Here is a 23,641-nt window from a genome sequence, read left to right on the forward strand (position 1 = left end):
TTTTTGTTACCTTAAAAGGCTTTGTCTTTATAATAGGGTAATTAGTTTGGCTGTAATGCTCAGACAATTTGCAAAATAGTAAAAACAACATGAAAAAGAATCGTGATGAAATCGTGAATAGTGATATTTCTAAAAGAAACTGTGATGTGATATTTTTTCCATATCGCCTAGCCCCTAACATGAACAGTGAAAGGGAGATCCAGCTCTGAGGGGCTCAAGTGAATCAGACCTGACCCCTGTGCATCAGCAAAACTGAAATATGGAGCAGCTTCCATGCAGCTGGTCGCCGAAAGGCCTCATTGTTTGGGCCATTGAGTGCTCTTGCTGAGGTTGCATTTGCACTGTTCTGTGGATGTGGCCCTGTTCTGCCATTTTTGTTGTATGCAACGATTAAACATTTGTCTGCTTCATTAGTCTAGCATTCGACATGTGTAATTGACCTGAGCTAGCAAGAAGTCTCTCCTGGCATGCTGCAAATTATGAATGTATGGGAAGACTAACAAGGATTTTTTTTTTTACCCCACAATAAAGTGTGAAGTTACATAGGAAAAGAATTGGTGTTTGGTCATAATGATCACACCTGTTTTTGCTGCTAGCGGAGCTCTGGGTATTAGCTCTATTTTTAATGACAGTGCTGGACATTCCAGTTTTCATGTGGGGATAATTAAAGACATGGCCTTGGGCTTGGAGGGTAAACATCACACAGTTACAACAGGATGGAGGAGGGGCCCCAGTCACTAAAGAAATGATGAGGGACAGAAATTGCTAAATGACGGGATGGTGTGGGAAACAGAGATTGAAGATCCTATGAGCTTATGACATTGCTAACTGCCAAATTCCAAAATGAACCCCCCTGTATTTGTCCAGACACATAGAGACTGTTACTCAGAACAGAACTGAATGTTCTTTCATGTTCCCTATAGCTGTACAATGTTCTTATCAGTTGTAGGATCAGATTCTAAATGTGCTCTTTGGCAAAATTACACACAGGCATTCTCTACATTGTTTTCGGATGGTGTCAGTGGACACAGAGCTAGGCGTGGCTTATTCGTGTCAGCCGATCACACTGCGCCTCTTCCATCAATTGTCATGCAGTTAATCAAACATGTGGTGGAAGGCAGTGTTTGAAATGCTGGGCCAAGAAGAGACTATTTTTAACAAGATTTTAGAGTGTCATTAAAGACATTTTATTATAGCAGGACATTGATTCCTCCATGACATCTGACAGAGATTTAAAGAAACGTTAGAATCAAAAATAATAACTTCAAATAACATAGCTAAACTGCTATTTTATTTGAATGCTATATTTTGCAAGCTGTCATATACTGATTCATGTTTTTGAGTCTGGGAAAAGTTTATATATTTGTTTATTTTTGTATTTATTTATTCATTTATTTTTTGCCTATAAGAAGGCTGCAGTGCAAACCTAAATTTAGTAACAACACAATAAGCGAAGCCGGTCAAGTCACACATCTAAATGTTTGCAGCAGACTTCATTTTGGTGATTTTATTAGGGGTAAAATAAATAGAACATTGTAAATACGACATCAATATTGGGTTGTGTGTGTGCGTGTGTTTCTGTCTTTTTTTTTTTTTTTTTTTTTTTCATTATTTTATTTAATTTTATTTATTTACATTTTTGAGCTTTGATCTAATTTTAACACTAATGAAAGATAGTAACATTAATACTCTTCCATGATAAAACATGTTAATTCTTAGTTTCCTTAAATTAAAAATGATATATTTGGCATTTTTCAAATATTGGCATCGGCCGATATGTTTTTCTGTTTGGCTGATGTGTCAAGGCAGTAATTTTATTTTGACAGCACTGAGAATGTGATATATAAACTTACAATAAATAAATTTAATTATAATTGAGTCTCAACATTTCCCGACCCGACCTGATATTTTGATTTGTTTGACAGGGAAAGCTGTGCGCAAACAGCAAACAGAAACACATACACACGCACACATATATACATATACTCATTTATTTATTTTTCTTTAAATCCCCAGAAAAAAGGCCAATATCGGTCGAACACTAGTATATAAATGCATTTAATAAACCTAACTAATAAAGTCAAAATGGCTGTATGAAAATTTCTCTGGTAGTACAGACCAGTATTTGAGCTTGCTTAATTTATGTCACATCTTCACTCTGACTTTTGCAGATGCAGACTCCTTGCATCCTCATTACTGTTTATTACATAAATTATGTCTGACCCTTGTCTTGGCTCAAACACAGATGAAGGCCAGAGATGTAGCTTCTTTTCCTCTTGTGTCTTGTCTGCATTAGAGATCATGGAGCTCCCCCATCTCATGCACGCAAACACAAATCACTAGCCCTTTATTTCCCATGAAGACCTTGAAGACCAGGAGGGGAGCAGATGACATTATTATCATTACAGAGCTCTACCTCCTCGTCTCAGCTTCAGAGAAAAAACAAAGCCCTTGTCTCTCACAAGCACCTTATTATACAAGGCTGTGCTGAGTCTATTTTTTCATAAATTAATGATTATGGGTTATGATCAATATATCAATGGTACAGTCTTTATGTCAGCAGCCTCTCTTGTGTTAATGCTGTGTGGGTCATGGCTACAGCATAATGATGATGCAATTATTGATTAGCATTTAAAAGCTAATCTATATGATATATTTTCTCACGAGTTTGCATCTGCAGGCTCATGGCCTGTTTTCTGTCTGTTTTATCCACAACTTGTGGACAAGTACTATTCTTTTTTTTTCACACAGCTGAGTTTTATTGTAAGTTTATAAGTTTATAAACGTATAAAAGTTTATAAAAAGTGTTTTCTGAAAATGCTTTGTATTTCAGCCAAATGGTACATTGGTACCACAAAATATAAACATTAAAAATATTTCATATTTATGAATTATTTAATTGTATACCCATTTATATTTATAATTATATATATAATTACATACTAATAATTACATATTTCATCTATTATTATAATCCCTTAAGTAGTGGCATGTTTTTTAACCTTGAATGTGGTAATGGTTTTTTCTGTTTTAATGTTTTTTTTAAAAACAGCAGATGATTTAAGTTTGCATGATTTTCTTTATCTTTATTATAATGATTTTATTTTGGTATTGTTGTAATTTTCTGGCACAAGTCATTCACTTAATGTTTTTTCTTGGCAGGTTTTTTTTTTTTTTTTTTTTTTAGTTCTGTTTGTCATTGTCATTTTTCTAGTGCAGTCCCAACCTGTGTTTTCTAGTTCATCATCAGACTTCCTGATGTGTATGAGCCGTTTAATCTGAAAGCATGACTCCTATCAGCATTTCTTTTTCATGTATAGAAAATGTCTGGGCGTGAACGCCATCCATAAAATGCACGCCCAACACATTTGTCACATGAATAGTGTTAAAAAGATGTTCTTTAGCCCATTTATAAGGACACATTGAATAAATAAATTAACCTGGAGTTGGATTAAATGCCTATAAGCTTTCTTATCTATCATGATTAGATGTGCCATTTTTATAGGTAATGGAAGACAGGTGGAATGTTATGTTGTAAAAGAGCTTATGATATGTTAATGTGGATAGTAATTAATTCTGAGGGAGCGGAGAGAAATGACATGTGAAAGAGGTCTGTTTTGTTGCTAATTACAACAGGAGACATCAGAAAGGATATCTCTCATGATAAAAGATCGACAGGGATAATAAGCTGATTCGGCCAAATTATTTCATGTATGACTGAATCTGAATTTAATAGGACCAGAGGGCATGTGGCTTTGAATAAGCAAAAATGAAGCTTGTAATAACAGGGCTGAGTCATTATATAACAGCTGAAGGCAACACTAGAAAAAAGAAAAAAAATGAATGAGCTGGAAAGGGGTGTGTATTCTTCGCTAACCTTTATCCTTTCCAGACATGGCTCACACACCCCTTCCATACATGTGCATGCAAACGGAAAGCTCTTTTATACTCTTAAATTCACTTAGAGAGGCTCACAACATAATTTGCATCAATTTATAGACACTGGTGTCAGGTACAAGTATTCCCATCCTAACTATTAGCATACAATAACCTCTGCATAAAAACCAAAGCCTGATGTTTGACTAGTATATTCGATTTTGCTTTTTATTAAACAGTCCAGTAAGACACATCAGACCAACACATAAATGCGACCAATCACAATAATTAAAGGGGTCATATGATGCGATTTCAATTTTTCCTTTCTCTTTGGAGTGTTACAGGCTCTTGGTGCATAAAGAAGATCTGTGAAGTTGCAAAGACTAAAGTGTTAAATCCAAAGAGATATTCTTTATAAAAGTTAAGAGTCAACCACACCCCCCTAAAATGCCTCGTTCTAACATGCCCCGACATGTCTATGTCACTGTGTGGGAAGATTTGCATAAAGCTGCCCAAATGTTCACGCAAAGAAAGAAGGCGTTACTTTGATTCTCACTGTTGCCGGTGCTGCCATGTTGTGGAGACTCTGTGTTTCATTGTTAAAGTGAAACTACTTTGTTTGGCCTTTCTAAAAAGAGTATCTGTATATTTTTTTCTATTAAATATGTGTGTGTGATGTATGTGACATTATTTATGTTCAAGTTTTAGCTTTTTTATTTTATACACTGTTTGTTTTGACATATACGTGTGTGTGTGTGTGTGTGTGTGTGTGTGTGTGTGTGTGTGTGTGTGTGTGTGTGTGTGTGTGTGTGTGTGTGTGTGTGTGTGTGAATCAATATTTAAATGTACTTTTTATCTCTTTCTGTCATATTTCAATTCTAATCTGCTTTCTCCAGCCAAATGCTGCGAGAAAGATCTAATGAATAATACTAATTTCTGTAGTCAATGTCAGTAGGCCTTTGGAGAGTCTAGAGAGTCAGATAAACATTTTTCCAATTAGAAATATTTACAAGGATGTGGTAGGCACATTTTGGGATGTTGATGAAGACAAAGGTGGATGAAGATGGTAGTAGTAAAAGTATTAACTGAAAGTAGTAAAATAGTATTATAGTAATCTGTCCATTTGTTGATCCAGTCAGTTTTTAAAGTTTTTGTTCAGTGATAAATGATTAATTTTACTGAATAAATGCTCTGTATTTTAGAGCTCACTTTGGTAGCTCTGTGAGGTATATGTTAAGAAATGCTACCATAGATGGCAAAATAGACAAATCCCATGGCCTGAATTCATCTTATAGGTGAATTTCCACAATAATATAGATAGATAGATAGATAGATAGATAGATAGATAGATAGATAGATAGATAGATAGATAGATAGATAGATAGATAGATAGATAGATAGATAGATAGATCACTGAAAAAGCGAAACTAAAACTTTTGTGTGAAAACTTAATGTGTCATGAGAATTTCTGACCTTCCTAAGGTAATATGTTTAGTACTGATTATTTCAGAGCCATAACTTAGATTAGATGCCTCTAATATGATCGACTTGGGCAAATCCAGTGATTAGTTCTTCCTCCGAAGCACTTATATTATCAGTTCAGTACCTTGTAAATGTGTCTTGGTTTCCAAGAGGACTGATAAAACAGATGTGTGCATAAAGCCAGTCAATCAGATTAGAGCTTGCCAGATCATGCAAGCTTTCCAGTATTGTGTGTATAATCCATCAGACATTTATTAAACGGACTGTCTGCAGCTGTGACTAGTATACATTCCATTCTCAACACCATATCGAAACATACACCTCTTTATTTTACATATTTAGAACACCAGACAGAGAGATACACCACAAAAGGCCTGTGGTATTTCAAAAGCATCTTTTATTGCTTTATATAGTTAATGAGTAATTAAGAATGCAACGTACAGTTTGGTTATATGGTACATACTGGATTCATATTTTATTCTGTATAATAAAGCTTTATCAGTTGCTCCTCGGTCATCACTATAGAGTTTAAGGGCCTATTGCTTTTAAGAGTTTTAAGAAAAAGCAGTCACCCCTGTCTGATACTGTATGTGTAAGCTGATAAATCCAATATGTAGTGGGCATCAGTTCAGGCCTTTAAATTCTCTATATGTCCTCTCAATGTCAGGTTAGAAAATAAAGCCACTCACTGTAATCTGGGACCGTGTACTGCCTCGAGAAAAGACAAACCTTTGATGGATGGATTCATGCTTTAACATTAAAATATTGAGCGAAAACACACACACAGAAACCATCCTGGTCGGATGATGTGTAATTCATAGGGCTCTGCTTGAGTGACTATGAAGATTTACTGTGTTTTTCACTTGTAATTAAAGAGCGAAATGTGAGTTCTGACCAATTTTCAGACTAATCCCTTAATTGCACTATGGGGGTTTGCCATTAAAGTGTCTTACATTCTGTCAAACAACCCGCATTCCCTCTTATCTTTCTTTTAACCCTATAAGAATGAGGCCAAACTGTGGCTCTAGCCCAGTGAATTTCATTCATGTCAAAGGTAAAATTATCAGAAGCAGATCTGAAAAAGGGTCTTGTTCAGTTGCCTTTTTACATCCGATAATCTCTGTGGAACTTGAGGTCAGGCAGAGCAATTTAAGGCGTCTTTTGCAATCTCATGGACAAAGCGTTAGTCCTCAGATCACACAGTAAAACACAACAATGGTTGATGGACCATCCCCACATTCTCCCCTGTGGCACTTCACCATCCTGATGAAAGCAGAAGCAGCAGTTGATTTCTGAGCCAGGATTGTGTGAAATAACAGTTTATACTGACCAATCCAAACATGTGAATTAGAATGTGAATAGGTCATTTGAATATATATAAAAACTTATTTTATAACAGATCTTATTTATCCATCCAGTATTTCACATAATTCATAATTTAATGAAATATTTCAAAACTAAATTAGATTTAAAAAAGATTTAACCTCATAAAAAATAAATAAATATATAAATATTTTTGTGAGCAGTATTTGTCTGTAAACAATGAAAACTTTGAACAGATCAGTTTACACTGAACACCACCTAGAAACTTACACTCCATAACTTTACGCAACTTAGTTGAAACAATACAAGAACAGCATTTAAAATAAACGTTATATTTATAATGTTTTATGTTATGTTATTGTCATTATTGTAAATGTTTTAACAATATTTGTACTAGTAAAATAAAATGCTTCTGTTGCTTTTGTTTAACACTCAAAAATGTAATTTCTGTTCATACTTTCTACTCCCTGAGAATCTATTGATAATGATATTCCAACTGTTCAGTCAAATCAAATCTGAAAAAAAGATTAATTATGAATAATTATGACCTATTAATTTTTATTATAAACATTGAATAATAAGTAACATTAATAGTGTGGGAATATTAATTATTAAAGTTTTATTACATTTTGTTTCGTTTTAGTCTCTATTACAACCATGGCTATATGGTGACATTTTAATTTCGAGCGATAAACAGATTTTTGAATTCCCACAGCAGTGTCGTACACCATGACACTATGACGGTCTGATTTAGTCTGGGCAAAGGTCCACGCTAGAGTTCCGTGGATCAGCTCAAACTTCACCCGAATCCGCTGCTTCAAACAAATTATCCACCCGCACCTATTTTTTTCTCTGATTTAGATATCTGCCCGACCCCCACCCGATTTTCACATTACAATTCTAATTCTCAGTTTTGCATGATATGATGAATGGATGGGTCATTTTTAACAGCATATTCAGTGACGTTATTTTTTTTTTTGGTTTAGATGTACTTGTCTGCGACTAAGAAACGGCCACCGGCGGTGATCGCGGCCACTTTATTCAATGCTTGTTTTTATACCTGCCGCGCCATTTCATGTTTCGTAAGCTTCCCAGAAGCAGCTTTTCGAACTGTTTCGCTAAAGATAGCCACCTAGCGTAGACGACGGAACAAAACCTTATCAGAGTCGCATCATTAGTCCACGCTACACGCAAAAGGGCCTTTCTCACTAGGGTTGTCCCGAGCCGATCAAGCATTTTTTTAACTGATCGGTTTCGGCTCTCCTAAGCCCGATCCTTATTTTACATCAGCTCTCATGCTGGTGACGTGCGGTAGATGGCAGTATTTGCCTTCCAGATCTCCGATCTTTCTCTCTCTCTCTCTGTGCGAGTGATGTGTGCGTTAATTAAAGCAGCGAATTAATATAGAACGGTTATTAAACTGACTTTGAACTACCTGTGCATTTAACGGTTTTAATGCATACCTGCCAGCCAATCAGAATCGAGTATTCAGACAGACTATGGAATAAATAAATAAAAATAAAAAAATTATTATATATATATATATATATATATATATATATATATATATATATATATATATAATAACCCAGCCAATATACACATATATATTACTTTTACTCTCTTCACAAACATGGGATTGATTTCAATAACTTCAATGTATTTGAATTGTGCACCAAACACTAAGAATATAAAAGTATCCGATCGGGACATGATATCGGCAGATACTCAGTATTCAATGATTCAGATCAGATTGGAGGCACAAAAACTTGATCGGGACATCCCTATTTCTAACACCTCCCACATGGGAGTTAAAGGGGGACCCTACATTGGTCCTGTAAAATAACACTTAGCTCTGCCAGTACATGGTCAACTCACTGCCACTTAATCCAGTCCGTCAGCTCAAGTACCCGGACAAATCCCATTAGGAGGAACTCTGTCAAGGAAAGACAAAGATCAGCTCTTCATATTAGCTTACACATCTCATTATGTCAGCTGAGCTCGCTGCAGAGCTGCACACTGTTGCGAGGATGAGGGTGTGTGTGTGTGTGTGTGTGTGTGTGTGTGTGTGTGTGTGTGTGTGTGTGTGTAATGGAATGGAAGCAGCACTGGCAGTCAGCCAGTTTGGACCAGTGCCAGTGTGACCAGTCGTGTTGTTCTCTAATTAACTCCTGCTCCCTTGCACCGGTGATTCTCACACACTCACACACACATTCAAACACACACAGGCACATTAAGCCCAGCAGTTTCCCAGGAGCTCTGGGACATGGTGCATGCAGTCACAGACACACATGTGTCCACACACACTACCAGTGCCATACACAATGATGAAGCTTTTGTGTGACTGATTCTGTTGTCATGAGATTTTTTCCCCTAGTATTGATGCTTGTTAATTAGTAGTTTGTTAGCACAGACGGTGATTGTTACCTTCAAAATTATTTATTCCACTAACTTTTTGTTCTTAATCTCACAGTGGTCAATAATGCCAGTCATTAAAAAAAATATTCAGCACACTCATTTTCTGTACTTCTAGCCTTAGTTTAATTTTACATAAGAGATAATGTACAGCAATATCACAAAATATACGCTCACAGGGCAATCAAACCAACTGAAGGGAATATTTTGCAATAATGACTAACTGTATATTATCTTGCTTTTTACACAGCTATTTACTTAATGAATGAATAGATGGACTTGAAATATTGATTTTAAAGTATTATATATTGTGAGAATAAATAAACTGAAGAGTGCTTTGAGAGCCATGAAACTAGCCCAGTATAGGAAGAAGATGTTTGAATCAGAATGAGCTTTATTCGCGAAGTGTGCACAAACACACAAGGGATTTGTTGTGGTTTCCAGGACCTCTGGTTACATACATAATGTACATATATAATACAAGAGAAAGAAGAACATAGAACATTTAAATAAGTAAAATTTGTAAAAAAATAAATAAATAAATAAATAAATAAATAAATAAATAAAAATTATAATAAATACATTAAAAAACAAAACAAATTAACTTACAATAGATTTGGAAGTTTATGTACAGATGTGTGCTTTATGCACTGTATATACAGCTGTATGAATAAATATATACAGTTTAGCATATTGGTTATTTTAGCTAAAAAATTGTATCAGGTAGAAATTATGTTCTACTGTAATAATCTACTTGTTGTGGACATTGGGGGCCTTGGAGTCAAAAATGTTGAGAACAGCTGGATTAGCAGCCCATGATACAAAAATATTTGACAGCAGAATGCCACGATTGACCAACCAGAGTTTTTTTAAAAAGAGCCGTTTAATAAGTGACTTTTTCAGATTGTAATGAAAATATGCTCACTAATATTTACACCTTAAGTTCTTTTACGTTGCCAAATATCTTTAAATTGCATTTTTGCCTTTCATCTGTGCTATTAGCCAGAATTTTGAATGAGCACATCCACGAGTATAACACTGATGGTGTATTATTTGCAAGGTCGCAGAGGTTACAAGGTGTAGAACTAAAAAGCATTTCCAAACTTTAGGTCAACAGTCAGTCCTTCTGCTGAGCCTCCAGGTTTTGATAAGACATGTAGCAGCTCTAGACTGCCTGAAGCTTTACTTTAACTTGGTTCAAAGTCATAGCCCAGCTCTCCCTTCATTGCTTTTGACAAAACGAGTGGTGTGTGTGTGTGTGTGTGTGTGTGTGTGTGTGTGTGTGTGTGTGTGTGTGTGTGTGTGTGTGTGTGTGTGTTTTCAGTCAAAAAGAATGTCACCCTGTCACTGGCTCAAATACCTCATATGAGGATTGTGAAACAAATCTTGGGCATTGTTTGTATAAACACAAGAAAAGTGCATGCTTTTTTTTCTACTCCAAGTTAATTTTCTTGAATTGTTGGTCTGGTTTTGTTCTGAAAGAGCTGGTAAAAATGTCTTAATAGAAACATTTCAGTCGTGTGTGATCATTTATTGCATTGTGAAGAGCTCCCTCTACTGAAATCCTGGCGAGCTGCTTATTCCAGCATGCACACTTAAAGTACAGTTATGTATTGAGATCTAGATTAAAAGCATACTGTACAAACATTTTACTTTGTATTTCCTGCTTTCAGTGAGTTCTAAAAACAAATGTGGAAGTATGAAAAAAGTTTTACACAAAAACAGAAGTACAAGAATGCCATAAGTAATTCATAAATTACTCAAACATATTTAACATAAATATACATACTTTTGCCCATACTTGTTGAACCTGTAGTTGCTGAAGGATGAGTCTGGGTGTGATCACATAGTGTTACAGCAGCCTTGGGGGTTTGACTCTATAAGCAGCTTGTGTCATCCGAAACTACAAGGAATCATTGAGACACTTCATGATGATCACACACATGTGCTCAGCTACTGAGTAGATCAGTAAGGAATGACAAACGAAACTGGCTTACGAATGACATAGATTTGACTTGTGTGCACATAGTGAGCTTTTAATCAATAAACAGTCAGTTTAATTGAGTCATTTAAAAGATTTTGTTACATTTATCATTATTATTATTAGTTTAGAAAAAACAGCTTAAATGGAATTACTCATGAGTTATTATGCACAGTGCAGTTTAAAAGTCTGAGACCACTGAAATGCTTATGTTTAGCTTTTTTCTAATGTAATACACAGTTGGTATTTCACCTTATATCATTAACACAATGAATGTCATATGTAAAATTAATTATTTGGATCGTCTCCCTTTGTCCTTTAGCACTCGAGCAACATGAACTTCACAAGTTTGTTTAAAAATTTAATTTCTGTGCATTTTTTTCTCTTTTCACAATTTTTAATCTTTCTGTTGTTGTTGTTTTTTTTTCAGATATTAATTAGATTTTGAATCTCATCTTATCAGTGTAATCACAGACTTTTGGACATGACTGTATGTGATTTAACAAAATAGATTAGGCCATATAATCAGTGATTTCAAATTGTGAATCTTTCTAGTCACACCAAGATTTAGGTTCATGGGGGTCTTGTGAGACTACGTGCATCAGTGCTCTGAATTCCTGCAGTCATAATGCTGGGAATAGAACTAATATGAGCATAATGGGCCACTCAAAGGTGAAGCAGAGCTCTAATGTATTTTCCATCTGTTAATATTTAATGCAATGTTGTAGACGTCATTACACTTTTGACTTAATTACCCCTTTGCTGATCACCCTAGCTTAGTGATGACCTCTGCAACTGACAGTGTCACAATTACATCACCTCTTAATGAATCTTAATGAATCGCTAATTTACTGTTATGGCTGCTGGCACTTCAACTGAAGTGGGCATAGTGTTGGCTAGATAAAAGTAAGCAGTGTATGTAAAATAAGAAAAATCTCAAAAATAGGAATCTATTTTACATTAAGAGAAACAGGATTTCAATGTTTACACATTCTGTGCAATTTAATTTTTCTTAAGGGTTTACATTCTATTGCTCAACTGTATTAAACTTGCCAGGCAGGTTAATCAGGGTTACATTATATTGCTCAAGATTTTGCATGGATGTTTGTAATAATATATCTCATTAAACCCACACTTAGCAAGGGTAGATTCCTTTAAATTAACTTTGATTCAAATGTCACCTTTGTCATGAAAGTATGAAGCATATACAGACTTTGTTAGATATCATCTATGCAGGTGACTTCATTCCCAATTAGAGATTTTTCTCAGTTTGCTCATCATATTTCAAACACAACATGTTGTGCTGTAAGCCTTGGAAATGTCACATATGGGGAAAAGCCTGTTGTGTCTTATTCACACTTTAAACCCACTGTACCTTTTTCCGAGGCATTGATTGCATTGGTCCTTTAATATTGGTGACAGCTAATACACTCCTAAATGATCGGTTATTATCTCCGGGGCCTTGTTCCATGTGCCCCGCTGTTTCCAAAGGTCATCCCTCTGTCTTCCTGTATCGACCTGCTCGCCTGTTAACATAGCCTAAGACTTATTGAAAGTGAAGGTTGAGGAGCATATTTCCATCAGGTTGCAGTCTTTTCCTTCACGAGACGGCTTTTAAAAGGCTCTTTTGAGCATGTCCATTCAGAGAGAGGGGACAGGATGAGAAAACATAATGGATATGCCAATAAAGGGAAGAGGGCCCTTAAAATGCATGTGGTTCTCCACCGGTGTGAGTGTATCAGCATCCAGCCTTAATATAATATATTTAACCATGTACTGTATATGCTTGACATTTCATAGCTTCATAACTCTAATGGCTTAATCCTCAAAATACTAACAAAGCATCTTCTTTTCTTTTCACAGCTGTACGACTGGACGATGATGAGAAAAGGAAGGAGTTTCTTGATGATCTCTTCAGTTTCATGCAAAAAAGAGGTGAGTCTTGTTATGTGCAGCTGTTCAGATCACAAATGTCAGAAGGACACACCCTTTCACACCCACATTGCTAGGGCTGGATATCGTTCAAAAATTTTCAATACCGATACCTAGACTTCGATCTCAAAATCTCAAAAAAACGTTGGTTTTATTTTTTCAGCTTGTTGACGTTTTTACAGACTCGAATGTTTTGAATCTTAGCAAGACTTGTTTATATGTAGCATGTGCATATTAAATTATTTAATCTGCATTTTATTTTTAATTTTTAATTTTAATTTTACCCTTTCTTTCATGTACATTTTCTGCATGTTTCATGATAAAATTTCTGCACGTTTCATGGACGGAAATATTACAACAATATTTCTTTCCATATCACATCAATATTTATCAAAGTATTCATTTACCATTATTATGGAAGGAAATGCTTTGAGAATGCATGTGAACGTAACTTGTTTTTTTTTTTTTCATAAATTCTTTCAAGCCAAATTTAATTTAGGGCCCAATAAAATTCACTTCACTTTTCCCTAAATTCTGTGTTTTCCATTTTATTTATTTTGTGTTCTGTAGAGAGCAGATTCTCTGTATGCTTTCAAATCGTTCTCGCTGTACTCTGATGTCAAACACCGATCAATCTGCGCAGCGCCGCTTCAAGTCGTATGGTCGTAATCTAGTGTATGGTGTTAATATCTAGCGCATGATCACAGAGAGATTTGCGAGTGCACAGGACACAGTCTGAGTCAAAGTCTGCTCTTGGTGAGAGCAGCGTATATCTGAGAGCGCACGTCCGGTTTTGTGCGAGAGCAAAGGAAATCCTCGTGTGAGCGGAGAGATTCGTGCTCGCGCATTACATTAAAGTAGGTTTGATTTTAATTGTGTGTCACATGTGTTTAAAAACAAAGCATCATAAATGTCTAACCACCCATCTGCGGTCTAGCCAACAATAGAAATGCAGGGTTTATTGTTTTGGTAAAGGCTGAGAGAATGTGTAGATACTATTGTGAACCGTCCATTTCTCTGAAGTGTTGCTGCCACTGTGGCGTGTTTTTGCCCCTGATGCTATATGAAACAATGGCTTCTGCTGTTTGTTTTATAATTACTTTAAGATTATGTGAAAACATCCCTGAGGGGATGACCTTGCCACGGTAGGGAAGCCAGCATCTTGGTATTATTTTAGCTGGCCATGGCATAATGAATTTGAAATCTTTATTGAAGAGGGAGGTACATCATCTGAGAAGTTTTTCCTACCAAGGTGTTTCAGGAGACATCAGAACTCCGATATTTTATAGAGGAAATAGAGGAACTTTAATGGCCTTGCATAATATGAGGAATTTTGCAGCCTATGATGACTTTCCAAGACAGGACAGAGTTATTTTAAGACCATTTTTCTTGTTTTGTGTGGCTCAGCTCTGTTTTGGTAATATGTTGTATTTTAACTGTAATTTTGGTTTACATCCAAGTTTAATTTTTCCCTAAACAATTAAAAAAGCATGGCCTCACAAAATTTCAAAATCCCTCTGATAGCCTGAAATGAATTTAACTAGCCTCCCTGAAATGTCAATCAAAAGCATTTTCAAAACACAAATATCAACAAATATCAAGGAATGAGATTCGTTTCACTATTTACAGGGTATTTGCGGGATTTTTAAAAATCATTTTAAGGCTTTTTATTACCCTTTTTAAGACCTGAACAAATAAAATGAACAATGTATGGCCGGGATAGGGCAGTGTCAGTTGTAACATATTAAACCGTACAATGACATGAAAATACAAAAAATTTTATCAAATGATAAACATCACATTTCTGCCTTTAAACCATTTTTAAGAAAAGAGATGAGTCAAACATATAAATTATTATATTAATTTAAAACATATAAATATATATCTTACTGAAATTTGTGACTCATCTCATATTTACATGTTTGCTGCATAAAAACATGGGTCAATTTTCAGATTGGTCTGAACTAAAACAGCAGACAGACTTATTGAAAATGTGAATTCATTCCCTAGATGGGGCTTTTGAAATGGCAGAAACAGAAAGTGCATTAGATTTCTTCTGAGAAAGAAGAATTGGACAAGAAACCCTCTTAATGAACAATAAAAGATATGCCTTTCTAACAGTTGTGACTGGCTTCCTTAAATCTATGTTAATGTATTGTGTGTTGCTGACCTTGCAGCCTTTTAGCAGTACAGTATATAGCTCACAACATTTTGACAGCTGACTATTCAGAGCTCATTTCATGCTTTTGTCAGTACGTACTATATATCAGTGCTGTAATGTAGTTACATACAAGTTTTGAAGGGGAGGTTCAGATGTCTGTGTTTGAAAATGTACAGTATTAGATTACTTTGATTTCATTTAATAAATGTATATATTATTATATTAATGTTATTATTATATTATTAAATTCAAAATTGTATGAATTATTATATAATTTTATGTGCCACATTAAAATTAATGTGAATTAAGTAATATAAAAAGAAAATAAAGTCATAAAATAATATGCCTAAAATAACCATAAAATAATAAGGCAAGAATAAGGTCATAAGGTTAAGAATTAAGTATTTAAAAAATATAAAAATATTTTTATATTATTACAAGATTAAAGTCGTTAATATTTTGAAAATAAAGTCAAAATTACTAGTTGCACATAATATAATCAATTTTAAAAAATAATAATAATTGACCATCTTAATTCCACATCATTTAGATAGTGCTAGATTATACACAGTATGTTATGTATTGAATGGAAAACTTCTTTTCTGAAACTTTCCATACCAGTGACACATTTTTTGTGATACATCATGTGTGGCCATTTTTGACTAGTCAAACCATCTTTGCAACAGATTTTCATGTTTTAAGCAGAACTCCACCTTGGTGGTTTGGTTTAGTGTTTGATGCAGTTACAGGTCACAGGATATCTGATTTATTTTCCCTGAGAGGCAACAGATGACAGAAAGGCCAGTTCTCATTTAGCACTTTCTCATCTGTGATGACAGGAATGCAGGGCAGGTTTTAATCGCGGTTCATGCAGTTGTTATAGTGCCATGGGCTAATCCATCCAAGACAGCCAGCGAGGAGTCACCCAGTCTGGTGATGCCATGACATAAAAATGCCTGACTGCAGAGAAGTGAAGCTCTTCCCGTCAGCTCAGGCATGAGATCCAATATAATTAAATCCCCGCTGCCTCTGTTCTTATGCTTGATGTCTAAATCTGTATTGACTTCATCGCTCGGGATATCAGAACACCCAGTGCACTCATCAAGAGTTCACTTACATTTATACAGTTTGGATTGAAGACACAAATGTTTAAAATATATTTTATGCAAACATATATGTAGCTATCAGTAATGAACATTAAATGAAAAACCCTGTTGTTTTAGAATAAAGGCTTTTTACATTTCGTCTGTTATGGATTTTCCTGTCATACATGAGTCTTTCAGCACATAATCCTGGTTACCTGCCGTACTTGTTTTACTGTTGTGTTGTCAATCATGTCTCCATGGTGTTAAATAACTGAGTGGCCTTTATAGCTGTGTTATCATAGTGTGTAACTGACAGCATGAATAGAATGGGAACTCCCATTTAACTTCCACCATATTAAGTTTTGTCATTCAATATGGTAGTTCATGAGTGACAGTTGGAACTGTTCATCACTAGGAACAAGACTACGAGAGGATTCACAGTACCTTCCACCAATGCATGCTCAGTTAGGACCCTTAACAGATTTAGTGGGGAAACAATTGTCATTTAGAAATTGCAAGTAAATTTCACAAATAGTTACAAAGAAGAAGCAAGTACCACATTGAAAGACTGAAATAGTAAAACATACTCCAATAATCTTTATTTACTGTTTTGAAAAATCGTTTTTTTTTTTACTGTGTAGACGCTAATAGACAGAGGCAGTTCTGGGGGTCACTGTATCTGGGGTTTGTTAGGCATTTCTGAAGTATAGAGAAAAATTGTGCCTCTGACAGTCTACACCTACCACCTGAACATAGATTTCGCCTGTGGACGTTTCGTCAGTGACTAGGGTAGTATTCCTCACATCAGATTCCACGTTCTTGTAACACTTGGTTACTGCAGGTCCATTTTCTTTCGCTTAGCAATATCAGGCATCTGTGTGCTTCAACAGTGACAGGTGATAATTTGATAATCCTGAGTCTACGTTTTTTTCATACTAGAGCGAAACTATTTGCTCCTGTGAGATCTTGAAACGTGCTGCCCCCAATGCAATAAGGTTGTTCATAGAAGCACACCGTTAGTGGTTTTTCTTGTTTGAAACTTGGTAAGGATCCTTTTACAAATGGCATGCTGCATATTATAAATGAGATTTTAAGACATATTTGGATTGAATAAGATTAATACCATGTTGCAATCTGAGATGGAAGCACAAACAGCTGATATCATGTTACAGCTCTTATTAAAAGCTGCACTTACTGAGAGTGTTTTCCCAAACTTTATGGCAGCTCTTTGACGACAGATATTTGCTCCTTTGCAAATATGTACTACTGCACTGCTTTATCAGACAGGTTTTTGAAGTAATTGTAAATTATTTTAGAGTGTTTTTCACAAATAGGGGTTGGTATTGCAGAGGGTTGGTTACATGTTGATATAAATGTCTTCATAAAAATAATAATTAGGAATAAAATAAATATATAAAATTAAAAATTAACACATGGGAAAAGAAATTAATTGTTTTTCCAGATGTTTATATGTAGATGTTCTAACATAAATATCTGGGGGTGACAGTTTTATGATTATGCTCAAATAACGTATGCTGACATTTAAATGTACTGTTTTATTATTTATTGTAACGATTGTAATTATGTACATTTTTCATTTTATTTTTTATCACTAAAGTTTTTCTAAACTTCTAGATCTGCAACTGCACATATCAATTTTTTGTCTTCGGTTCTTTCTCAAATTTACATATTAACTGAACACCTGATGTTAGGTGATCAATAGCCTGATTTGATATGTTTGACATGAGTAAGATGAATGACAGGATTGAAATGATCCACCTGGTGTTATTTTGGTAGGTAAATTTAAGCAGTACACTATAATAGAGGAAAGGTTAATGATCAGTGATACCAAGTTCATATTTAGAACTTTGACAAGTATTGGTTACACTGCAGTCTGAGCTTTAACCTAGTAAAGATTTCAGAATGCAATTAGGACACACTGTCATATATGTATTTTGAACTGCGGTGTGTTTTCCATGCATCTCTGAAAATAAATGTCATATTTGGTGACTGACACAAAATGTTGTACATATATCTAAAATGCAAGATTTTTGAGTTTTAATATTTGGCTTTGTGCATTACATTTTTTCCCCCTAACAAATCGGAAAGCAATAGGTCACCCCAAAATATAAAACATTTACCCATCATTTACCCTCATATTGTTCTTCTATTGAGAACAAAAAGAGAAGTTCCAGTCTTCGTACTTTTTTTTCTATACTTCAGACACAGACTCACAAACCCCAGATACAGTGACCCCAGAACCGCCCTCTGTCTATTAGCATCTACACAGTAAAAATTATCTTTCAAAACTGAAAAAAAAAGATTACTGGAGTAATTTTTACAAGAAAATACTATTTTAGTCATTAAATGTGGTACTTGCTTCTTCTTTATAACTATTTGTGAAATTTACTTGCAATTTCTAAATGACAGTTGTTTCACCACCAAATTTGTGAAGTGTCCTAACTGAGCATGCATTGCTGGAAGGTACTGTTTTTATTATATATTGTAATAATTGTCAATTTTTAATTTTATTTTTTATCACTAAGGTTTTTATTTTAATTTTTTTTTCTCGACTTGTAAAAATTTGCAATTTGCTGCTAGATCTGCATGGTTCACAAAAATAAGTGATAGTTGATTTCGAATAGATGCAATGCAAAATGTTCCCCTCCCAGAATGACGTTCCACATCAGTTGAGTCACAGGATCAAATAACATCTTGATGATAGTAAGAAAATGAAAACTTTGGCTGAAATCTTCTCAGCTTCTCTACATGTCCGGAACACATTAAAAAGCAATACACGAAAGGTTCTCCCCCGCTGTGAGTGAATTTGTGCCAGGACTGTTGTCCCCTGTAGGCCTGGCCTGAGCCCAGAGGTCACTGGCCTTCCCAGTGTCCCCTGAACCTTGCCATCATCAATCATAACCTGTCAAATGCGAATCGTTTATCGCAAGCCCCTCTGTGTACTGAGATGGCTGTGTCTTTTTTCACATCAAAATGGCTGGCTCTATTCAACAGCTCAACACAAACAGTCCTGTGTTTAACTCCACTCATGAAAGAATCTAGATGATATTCCCTGCTCCCCCAGAGAGCTTTATATAGAGAGAATTATTTATGACTAGCTGTTTGAGACCTGTAAATGAAACGTGTACTGCAAATTATACCTCTGTCAAAGCGGAGATATCATGTGATTCCAAGAAAGTTTCAGAAACATGGACAGTTTTTTTATGGTGGTTCGGTGAAAACTTTCTTTGTTTGACTCTGGCTATACTGTGGTGGTCTCATTATAGGAAGAGAAATGCGATTTAAACAACTGATGTAAATCACCTAATTGTATCCTTTTCTTTTGAGATGCCTTGATGATGAAGAATAAATACGTCCATCGTGGAAGAGACTTTGGAGTGATGGGCTCATTTACGACCACTAATCTTTAAGCAATAGGAACAATGCAAGTGTTATTGCCTATTGTAAACTGATAAATTCCCACTTTGATTCATGATTCCCACAGGAAGGCAACAATAAATTGATTACATCTTAGGGCAGCATCAGCACTTTCTTTTGAATAAATCAACAATTGACACTTTTATAATTACCTGAAATACTAATGAAGAGAATGAAAGACCATGAGCAGCCTTGATGAATGAGTCTTTTAGTTTCTGCCGTATTTTCAGTTCTAATTTCCCTGGTTTCCATAAGACAGAAGTCAGGCTGATAGCACTCCCCTGAAGTGCATGGAAAGGCCATTCTGCTAAGATTAAAAAAAATAATAATAAAAGTATAGATTTTGATTATGCTAATTTACTACAATTGGCTGCTCCAAAAAGTGCTTCTTTTCAGGGTTTTTTTATTTTATTTTTTTTTAACATGGACTAAATGTGTCTTTGACTATTGTGCTGCATCTCTTTTTCACCACTGGTTATTAAAAAAATAATAATAATTGTTTTACGGTGTATAGAATCATATTAATCAAAAGTACGTATGCATATAAAAAGTAAAAATATATGGCTAGTCATAACTATATACCTTGTTTCAATTAAAAAAGGTTTATTGAATATAATTGGATATAATTATATTTTATATTTATTTATTTCTTTATAAAAGCACTCCCACCCTCTCTCTCTCTCTCTCTCTCTCTTTCTCTCTCTCTCTATATATATATATATTATATATATATTATAATATGCATACATACTGTATATATTAGAGATATGCTCCATAGTATCCTATCGTCAGCCTGTGAGATCACCGATACATGATATTATCATGCTAATTTATTTAATTATTTACTTCGTTTCATAGCTGGAGGGTGAACCAACTCCAGGGTAAGGCTAAAAGCAGCCTAATATTAGTGTAATCTATCAACTACACATTATATCGCTTTAGTCAAATAGCCTATGCATGTCATGTCATAAAATATTTTTAATATGACTGAATTTGTATTTAAAATGATAATTTAATAGAAACATTCTAAGTTAGTAATTATATTGCTTACATATCCTCAGTTATTCAAACAGCAGCTACAGGAAATGAGCAAAGATCATTAACATCATCAAAGAACATCATCACTGACTTCAGTCTAGTCTGAGTTAATGCACCTAAAAAAACACTCCTGTTATAATCAGTGAAGCCGTCTACACTGTATGATGAATAAATCTCTTATACTTAAATCGCATGTACATCTGCACTTTGTTGTTTATGATGTGGGAATTCAGTCAGCGAGCATGCGCACTGAACAACAAAACTCCCGTGTTTCAGCGATGATTCATCTGAACATTAATTCTTCTGTTTGTTTTTTATTTGGTTGTAATTCGGTAAACTTTAAAGGAGTTGTATGTGATTTATTTTCAAACCAGGCAGAGAATTTTTTATTTGTTATTTCTTTGGTCAAATGGAAAGCATGTAGACAAACCTGTCACTAGCTCCTTAGGAAGAGTTTCCTCTGTAGCATTTCTTAAATGTCATTTTTGGATAAGAGCATCTGCCAAATGAATAAATGTAATGTAAAGCTACCTAGTGTTCCTGACAAACACATCATAGAGGACTTACTCAGGCTTGTTGGTCAGTGCAATTTGCCTATTTTATACACATGGATAAAGTTTTTTTTCTAGCATTGTGTTTACAAATTAGCCCTTCATTTAATGCTTCGGAAGACCAAGACATCGCAGGCACATTGTCCTTCCATTATCTGGCTGAAGTGAATGATTAAAACGTAGACTGCTGATGAAGGCAGCCACATAGATGATTGGCCACAACACCAGCTTATTCCCTTCAGCACATTTACAATTAAACCTTTTTAGCCAGTGAGCAATTAACAGCAGGCAGCTATGTGAGCTCGGCGAAACGTGTTTCTCTGCACTCCACAATCACTCGTTGTCATAATGATGCATGACCAGATCAAATTGTTTGGGATGACAAAAGCTGTACTGGCCTTTATTCACTGCATCTTATTCAGGGAACTAGAGGAGAAGAATACATCAGCTCAGAAATCGAGCGCTCGTAAATCTTGTTTTAAAGACTCTTATCCAGGTTCAGATTCAGTCCAAAGGTGGCTTTTGTAGAGTCAGGTTTTATTTATTGCTCCAGCCTCATTTCGCTTGGCCTTTTGTGCATGGGAATAAATAATTATTTGTGCATTATTGTGTTTTAACTTTGGACATTATAAGGTATGTTAAGTAAGGAGTATGTTAGGAGGGAAGGTTTTGCAAGTGATGTCCAGTCACAGGAAATAAGCATAGATTGTTTTTGATTACAGGAGACATTTTCTCACAATTGCAAATCTCATCCAGGACTTCACACAATGAGGTGATTTTCAACCTACTGTAAAAATGCTAACTAGTCTTCTTTGACCGGCCTATTCTGCATAGTACCTGTTTCACAGTGTTATGCAATAAATATACGAATATACGGACATTCACATTCAGCAAATAAGCAATATCCAAAGTCAGTTGACCAGATTTAGCCATTTTGATAATATCCTCCCTGGTTGCAGAGGACAGCTCCTTCCTCTTTGCCATTTTCACTAAAACCCACAAAATTATGTCTAATAAAATGGCTAACACCTGCTATTTTATTTGATTAAATTATAGGCTGGGGTTAATAAGCTTTGTATGTCAGCTTGGTCAGAAACACTGACCAAGAACAATGACTTTGACATGTTTCATTGCATTATTACAAATGAAAGAGTGCACATTAGTTTTACACTTTTAGCACAACTATGCAATATTCTTACAAAAAAGAGTGATTGGCCTGACATCGTTTTGGTTTATATGCAGGACTAGTGAGTAAATTTCGAGGTGGGATGGTGTTACACTTTCAACTGCTTAGGTTTTTTTGGAAATTAAAGTGATTTCAATACTTTATCCATTCAATAGCCTATGAACTCGATCCCAGTTCTGCACATAAACGTAGCGCAATACATAATAAAAATGTAGCAGGATATTTGCGTCTAATGCTAGCTGTGCAATGTCATCTTTTGTAATTGGCCATAATACCTGCAGACTGCAGCCAATGAAAATGCTTCTTTATCGCTGCACTTCCTGCTCCTAAGTACAGATCGTCAAAGCAGACTGCGGTTTTTGTTCAGTGCTGAGTCATTCAAGCTCAGATCCTCTCATTATAACAAACAAAGTGTTGACACGATGTAAATAATAGATCCAGTGTGCAGTGTAGAGAGCTTCATTAATTATAACGGAAGTTTGTGAGATCGCGATGAACTAAGACGAGTGACAGCTTTTTAATATTTATGAAGTTTGCAAATGTGACATTGAATTTATACAGCAGTTTTATACATTTTTGATATTATTCAAAAGTTAATATTAAGTGACTTAGATTATAGGAACACCATTCCCTGATTGTGCTCTATTTCGTCTTCAACTGAATGAATAAATCTGCGTTTTTGAACCTGCAAATTACTTTAAGGAGTCAAATATTGCCTTATTTATTCTACAAATCATGCAGTACTCTACCACTGAATAATAAGTGTTTTTATGGATTAGAGACAATTACTAGTCATTCTCAATTATTTTTTTAATACATTTCAGAGTGTTATTTTTAAGACTTTTTTTTTTGTACATCAAAAGTATTTGCACAGTGTTGGGTTAATACTTGAGTTTACTTCCAGTGTAAAGTATGATTTGAATCAAATCCAGTTGAGACCTACTACTCTAAACCCTTGATAGTTACTTTGACTTCAGTGATTGTGTGGTCCGTTTGAGGAGAAGTTAGAAACATCAATCGATTGTTTTAGATGTTTGTGCTGCTTTAGATCCAATACCAGCATTGTCTCAGAGAGAGGGCAGATAAATCTTTGGTTTTTAATAGTGTCTCTTAGTTTACATGCCAGAGAGGCAAAATGAAGTCGTAATTACAAGTCTTAATTGATGTGTTTTT

General features: G+C 35.0%; 1 protein-coding gene across 1 annotated transcript in view; it reads left to right on the top strand.

Annotated features, from left to right (window-relative positions):
• The window catches only part of LOC109046183 (AT-rich interactive domain-containing protein 3A-like), a 68,290-nt gene that overhangs the window by 30,962 nt on the left and 13,687 nt on the right, over positions 1-23,641 (top strand). Inside the window, exon 2 of the mRNA XM_042756609.1 lies at positions 12,941-13,012. Within this exon, the coding sequence (XP_042612543.1) occupies positions 13,000-13,012 (13 nt within the window). The 5' untranslated portion in view covers positions 12,941-12,999. The remainder of the gene's footprint in view (positions 1-12,940; positions 13,013-23,641) is intronic.

Source organism: Cyprinus carpio, chromosome A5, assembly GCF_018340385.1.
Source record: "Cyprinus carpio isolate SPL01 chromosome A5, ASM1834038v1, whole genome shotgun sequence".
NCBI classification, from domain to species: domain Eukaryota; kingdom Metazoa; phylum Chordata; class Actinopteri; order Cypriniformes; family Cyprinidae; genus Cyprinus; species Cyprinus carpio.